Raw genomic sequence first — 7,298 nt, 5'->3', positions numbered from 1 at the left:
GATTTCAAGCAAGTGTTTATATAGAAGGATTTGGTTCGCTCCCTCGCGTCGCCCCCTCCGGGCGACCGAGGGGCGAAACCCTAGCCCGCCGCCGCCGCTCCCTCCCCCTCATACTCCCTTCCTCGCCGTCTCCGGAGGCGCCGCCGGTCAAAGACCACGATGCCGGTGAAGGGGGCGGCGGGGATCTGGGCCCTTGGCTCCTCAGGGCGGCGATCGGTGGAGGAACGCCGCTCGGGGCTTGCCGGTGCTGGTGCGGGCGCGCGGTAGGCGACCCCGGCTCCGATCTGCTCCTCGCCGGAGTGGCGTCGGTCCGGGCGGTGTCGACCGGCGCTCTCCCCGGTGGGGGCCGGGGATCCGAGGCGGCGGCCTCCGCAAGGTGAGGGCGGCGCGGCCCCGGACGGCGGGGGCGTTGGCCGGTAGCTGCCGACCGCCTCCTCGGTCGCGGGGGCGGCGTGGAGGCGGTGGAGGTTGCTCGCGTCGCGGTGGTCGCCCCGTCGACCTCCGAGTCCGTTCCGAAGACGGCGGCCTGCTCCGCGTGGTACCCATCCCAAGGGCAACTTGACGTTCTCGTCCGGGTGATGTGTTGGGGTGGCAGGGGTCCGGGCTCGGCCGGGAGAGATCTTTGGCCGGCGGTGGCGGCCACGGCGTCGGCGACGTTTCGGACGCCGTCTTCCTCCTTGGAGGCGACGCTGAGGTACATCCCCTTCCCTCCTTCCTCTGCGCCCGGGTGAAAACCCAAAATCTCTGGATTGGGCGGCGACGGCGTTCGAGCGTCGTGTTCTCCTTGGAGGCGTTGCCTTTGGCCGGCGGAAGGTGGTTGTGCTGCGTGTGTTTCCAGGCCCGCAGGTGGCGGCGTTTCTGGTGGCGAAGTGTGGTGGTGTTCGGCTGGTGCGGTGGCTTGTCGGCGGGTCGGCACCCTCGGCCTGGGCGAAAGGGGAAAGTTGTCCCCTTTCCGGCAGCTATGGGTGCCCCAGACGTTCACGGCGACATGGATGCCCTTTTCTTGCCGTGTCTTCTTCGGCGAGCGATGTCCTGAAGCTGAAGTCTTTTGGGTGGTCGGTGTGTTGGCCGGCGGTGATGCCCGTGGTGTTTCGCGTGCGGTGCTCGTGTTTGGGGATGGTCCTTGGAACGTTGGCCCAGGTGTCTATGCGCGCTCTGGGGAGAGCTGCTCTGCCTTTCGATGGTTCGGCGCCCTACGAACCAGGGTGAGAAGGTTGGGGCCTTCTTCGAAGGCGGAGGCGGATGGCATGCTGGTGGCGACGCGCCAGGTCTTGATCATGGCATGAGTCCGGTGGTGAACTTCATGGCGTTTCCGCTCCTCCGCTCTGTCCATTCCGTTGGATGATGGCATTGAAGACCAAGCTGTGCTCTTTTGTTTTTTCTCTGTTTGCTTGTTCCTTGATGCTTGTAAGCTGTTCGTTCAGCACCTTGTAACTCTGCCGTTTGTGGCTTTATTAATTTAAAGCTGGGCCTCTGGGCCTTACCTCTAAAAAAACTGGATGGACTAACTGAGGCGTTGATGTGAGGTGCCGGAGGAAAGACAGAGCGCAGGCGGCCTTCTATTTTGAAAATAAAAAAATTAGAACGCCGCAGGCCGGTGGAGCTGCCGGGAAGGTTCGAGGAGCTACCAAAATATGTGCGCGTGAAGATAGCGGGAAACCAGCAGGGACGAATCCAACAACTAACAACCGTCGGATGGGGTGAAATCGACGGTTAAAAACGGACATGTGTTGCCTGATAGTGGTCTGTAGCGGGAATGACATTCAAATTTTTAAAACTGGTGCATTATAGTAGTAGAGATTAGATAGAACATGAAGGACTCTATTTGTTCCCAAAAAGTGGCACCTAATTAAACACGAGTATAGCCGAACATTTATATGAGTCAATGACTTGCAAATGACAGTTTTATGGATATTGTTGGAGAAGTAGCGAAGGGACTTTTTGTGTAAGCTAATTGAATTTTCTGTAAGATTTAATTTGGTATTTAGGGCTTTAGGTTTTGGTTCTGCAAATATTTAGGGCTTTAGGTTTTGGTTTCTGCAAACCCTAAATTGTTGGATAGAATGTTAGTGTTCGATACACATTCTAATCGGTAGATGAGATTTTAATCGACAATATATTGATGGTTCTCGTTACTTTTCCAGATATGTATCAATGTTACATGATCAACGGTGTATGGTTTTGCATGTCGTGCTATTTGCTTACATTATGCAATGCAGTGACACATTTTAAGAATTATGATTAATATTGTTTTTAATAAAGAGAGCTTTATTGACTTAGTCATCGCATCAAGATGATACAACCGGACTATGCATAACAAAGATGTATTCATCACAACAAGTCTGAGACAAACGATACAAAGAGAATGAATACATAAGAGTTCAACCATATATTAGCTAAACTAAAAGCCTTTGTATCATGTTTTCGCCTTGCTGGATGCAACTTCCCTTGCTCCTCTTATACGTTGTCTCATGATCAGAATAAACAATGGAAAATATCCAGTAAATCATATATATTTAATTTTGCATTGTAGGAAAGTTTTGTCTATTTTGACATACGTTTTGTGAATAACCAATTTAGCCATAAGCATTTCTTCAATTTTGTAGCAGATACTAGTCCCAATCCCCATAAACTCGTTCCCCTTCTGAACTTCCACCTCCTCATCGCCATTGTCGCTTTTACCCCTTCCCCCAGCCCCGGCCATGGCCGAAAAGAGATCCCCAACATTCTTTTCCTACACCGCAATATGACGAAGTTTTCGCTCTGGTCCGGTTAGCCGCGACCGTTCCCCATGCGAATGCGGTGGTCGGCGGCGAGTACCACTGGGCGGAGCTTACGGCGCGAGCGAGGGCGGTGTTCTGCAGACTGGATGGAGTTCAGCGCTGCGGGCGGCAGAGCGGGAGCGCGCGGGCGGGAGACGCGGAGCGGCGGGCCGGCCCGAAGGTCGCGGCAGGAGGCGTCGCCGAGGGGCCTGACGCGAGCTGCCCTGGGCCGTCTCCGGCGAGTCAATGCAGGTACCGCCTCTATCCCCTGTTCTAATTAAGGCGCCGAGGCAAAAAGAACAGGGACCGAAGCTGGCGCGGAGGGGCCTAGGTCGCCGGCGGCGGCGACGCTGGCCATGGACGCGGCCGCACGGGACCAGCCGGTGGTGCCGCTCTATGGCCCGCTCCGCTGGACGTCGTCCCTCCGACTGTTCGACACGTCGCAGTGCGCCAAAGTGCAGCCGTGCGTGCGGCCCCAGCGCCTTTGGTCTCGTCCATGGCCTCCTTTTCTTTTCTAGCCACCATTGTTTCCCTCTCGTCAAATTCCCAGTTCTCATTGAACAGCACAAGCATCTCTCCCCCTTTCTTTCTCTCCACGAGTGCGCACTGGACACGCACTCCTCCTACGCCGCTTAGGGGAGCATCACTGTACCAGGGCGAAATCATGTCTCTTCCGCTCCACACTCGACACGCACGGCGTCCCTTTCTCTCCATCCGAGCATAAGACCATCTTCTTCCCTCCGATCACCTGTGTTTCTTCCAGCCAAACGATCCAGTAACGAATTATAGCAACGCAAGGGGCAATGTCCTCCTTTGCCCGTCCCCTCCTGCTCCCACTTCTCTCGCTCACCCTCACCCTCACCCTCACCTTCCTCCATCGCCCTACACCTGCACTGTGCGTTGCTGATCATCCAGATGCCAGTGCCACACGGACACACAGCTATCAGACATTCATCCTCCTTCTGAAGCAGCCTGCCGAGGCTGGCACCAGCGAGGACGAGCACCGGTGGTGGCATGAGACTTTCATGCCATCCCCTCTCGCTGGCTTCGATGAGCCACGGCTCCTTCACACCTACACCGAGGTCTTCACCGGCTTCGCTGCCAGGCTGACGGATGCCGAGCTCGACATGGTGTCCAAGAAGCCTGGGTTCCTGCGTGCCTTTCCAGACCAGCTCTGGCATCCAACCACCACGCACACTCCGGAGTTTCTCGGGCTGAAGAGAGGCAGCGGCTTGTGGAAGGACGTCAGCTACGGCAAGGGCGTAATCATCGGGGTATTGGACACGGGCATCTATGCACAGCACCCTTCCTTTGATGATGCTGGCATCCCGCCACCCCCGTCAAAGTGGAAGGGTTCATGCCATGGCGCTGCTCGGTGCAACAACAAGCTCATTGGTGCTAAGTTCACCAGTGTCTTTGCAAATGACTCTGCAGATGACACGGGTCATGGGACGCATACCTCGTCCACCGCTGCCGGGAACTTTGTCAGAGGTGCCTCCGTCCACGGACTCGGCAGGGGCACAGCAGCTGGGATTGCTCCAGGCGCACATCTGGCAATGTACAGGGTATGCACAATTCATGGGTGTGCAACCTCAGACATAGTAGCGGGATTTGAGGAAGCTGTCAAAGATGGAGTCGACGTGCTATCAGTCTCCCTCGTCCCCTTTTTCGATGTCAACTTCAGTGAAGACCCGGTCGCCATTGGCGCATTCAGTGCGGTAGCAAAGGGCATTGTTGTTGTGGCTGCAGCTGGGAACAATGGACCCAAGTCATTTCTTGCCAATTCTGCACCCTGGTTGCTCACAGTCGCAGCTGGCTCAGTGGACCGTAGCTTTGAGGCTGTTGTGCAGCTGGGGAACGGCAATCACATCAATGGGGAAACTTTCAACCAGATATCAAACTCAAGCGCCAAGCCGTTTCCTCTTTATCTGGACAAACACTGCAAGTCGTTGGCTGGAAGAAATGTGTCCGGCAAAATTGTCATCTGCCATAACACAGGATCAATAAACAACACCGACATCAGTGCCATCATTAATGCTGGGGCGACTGGCATAGTGCTGATCAACAGGAAAGATGCCGGCTTCACCACGCTCCTTGAGGACTATGGTAATGTTGTGCAATTAACTGTGTCTGATGGCATGAAGATCACAGATTATGTGAGCACAACAAGCGAAGCCACTGCGAAAGTCATATACAAAAACACAGTTCTCGGTGTCCGTCCATCTCCGACTGTTGCATCATTCTCACCCCGTGGTCCTAGTAGCTTCAGCCCCGGCGTTCTGAAGCCAGATGTATTAGCACCTGGGCTCAACATCCTTGCTGCATGGCCACCACTCACCATGTTTGGTTCTGGGCCATTCAACATTCGATCTGGGACATCGATATCCACTCCACATGTCAGTGGCATCGCTGCGCTTGTCAAGTGCTCCCATCCTGACTGGTCCGCGGCTGCAATCAAGTCAGCCATCCTCACAACATCCGACATTACTGATAGCATTGGTGACCCGATCTTGGATGAGCAGCATCAGAGGGCAACCGCGTATGCGATGGGTGCTGGCCATGTACATCCTACAAAAGCTACTGATCCCGGCCTTGTTTATGATCTTGGCACTACTGAATATGCCGGCTATATATGTGGTCTCCTTGGTGATCAAGCCTTGGCAGTCATTGTGCGTAACCCGAGGTTGTCCTGCAAGATGCTTCCTAAGATACCAGAATCGCAGCTCAACTACCCAACCATAACGGTGCCCCTCAGGACAAGGCCATTCACATTGAACCGGACTGTGACAAATGTGGGTTCAGCCAATTCAGTGTACACACTGAAGATAGAGGTTCCCAAGAGTCTTATAGTGTCTGTCTACCCAGAGACATTGGTCTTTTCCAAGGTTGGACAGAAGGTATCGTATACCATAACAGTGAGCAGCCATGTCAATGCGGGGAAAAAATTCATGGAGGGAAGTTTGAGCTGGGTGTCCGGCCACTATGTTGTGCGAAGTCCCATAGTTGCCGTTGTTGGTCTCATGTAATCAGAAAGAATATGTGTGTCATGAGATGTTGGACCATCACCCATATATACTCCTTCCTTTAGTTATGGTCTAGAGCAATGCCTGTCTTAAGTCTTTTAACTAGTAGGGTTTCCATGCCTGTAAAATAATTGAAGTTTGGATGTGGAGCTTCCGTTGATCTGTCGTAGAACTGACCACACATAAACTGCGAGTGATGTGGTCTGCATCCTCTGTAATTCCGGTACTTCGAAAATATAAATGATTTAGTATGAGATCATTTTGTCCATAAGGTTTGCTTACATATGCGTGGAAACATGCGATGCTATGATGTTTGGATACTGAACTGTGTGTTTGAAACTTATGGTATTATGCTTCATATTATTTACGGATTCATCCTTGTGGACATACTCTTAGCTGCAACTATTCAAATTACATTTGTTACTGAAGAAGTGACCACAGTTAGCTGATAGTAGTAATTTCCATTTTGGACTATCATGTTTGTCAAAGTGAGTTGATATTGAACCTACAATAGCATCAATTCATTGGTACTGTATCTATACATAATTTCCCCCAGATATTCTTGACCTAGGAGAAGAAGACATGTATCTACATAAGTAGGAAGTTAAGCACAGTAATTTTAAAGTTTTCTTTCAAAATCAATAATTCCACACAGGTCTATAATCTCATGAGTTCACGCTAGATCTGAAATATTTATGATTACGGAAAAGAACTTTCCAAGAAAACAATAAGCACAGGTAAGTACAGAAAATCATTCTGCAAAATGTACCCGACAATGTTTTCCACCCAAGGGAATATTTGTAAATTTCAAAGACGTGTTTGAAGCCTTCAAGGTGTTGAACGATTTGATGGTTGAGGATGTTGCGTACCGCTTCGAGTTAACTGAACTTAACTGAACCTGTTCTAACTCTGAATGATAACAGGACCGGGCCTGACTTCATGGGAGGGAGGGGTCAAGGCCCTTGTCTGCAAATTCTGGTTGGGGCTCGACCATGCCATGGCTTCTGCAACCAGAAGGTGTTCGTAAATGCAATGCCTTTGATGTCAATCGCTTGTTGCTGTTTCTGAGAAGATAGGAATTGTGATTTCATCCATCTTAGTTACTTCTGTTTATACATGCAAACTTGTATCGCTGCACATTTTATTTATTTCTTCATTTGAAAAATTAAGTTGTTACGATTAGTTCAGTGAGTTCCTTACATGAGTGACAAAATAAGGGGGAGAATAACAAAATGATATTTGGTTAATATTTTAAATTTAATATAGAATTTTACTTTTAAAAGGTGATATAAGGAAAAAAGAGGTGAGAAGACTAACATGAACTATGTACTTAGCGCAATACGCACTTGTGCAGTCTTCAGCGATTCAGCTCAAGCATGTATTTAGTTCTGGATGTTTTCTGAATGTTTTCCGCAATTACCAAAATTTCGGCAATTTTGGTGGATACAAAACTTTGTCTCTATATATTGAATATTTTCCTTTGTCCAAAGAGCATACCGGCCGCAGGCCCAAT

At 50.9% G+C, this 7,298-nt stretch overlaps 1 protein-coding gene across 1 annotated transcript; it reads left to right on the top strand.

Moving 5' to 3' along the window:
* Window positions 1-3,565: 3,565 nt before the first annotated feature.
* Window positions 3,566-5,788, top strand: LOC124647927 (subtilisin-like protease). Its single transcript, XM_047187775.1, has one exon. It carries the CDS (start codon window positions 3,566-3,568, stop codon window positions 5,786-5,788), a length of 2,223 nt encoding a protein of 740 aa, XP_047043731.1.
* The last annotated feature ends 1,510 nt before the right edge of the window (window positions 5,789-7,298 follow it).

The sequence above is a fragment of the Lolium rigidum genome, chromosome 4, assembly GCF_022539505.1.
Source record: "Lolium rigidum isolate FL_2022 chromosome 4, APGP_CSIRO_Lrig_0.1, whole genome shotgun sequence".
Taxonomy (NCBI): domain Eukaryota; kingdom Viridiplantae; phylum Streptophyta; class Magnoliopsida; order Poales; family Poaceae; genus Lolium; species Lolium rigidum.
This window is presented reverse-complemented; position numbering and strand designations above follow the sequence as displayed.

Excerpts from the sequence above, each read along its gene's own strand:
- LOC124647927 (XM_047187775.1), top strand. The coding sequence starts at position 3,566 with ATGTCCTCCTTTGCCCGTCCCCTCCTGCTCCCACTTCTCTCGCTCACC.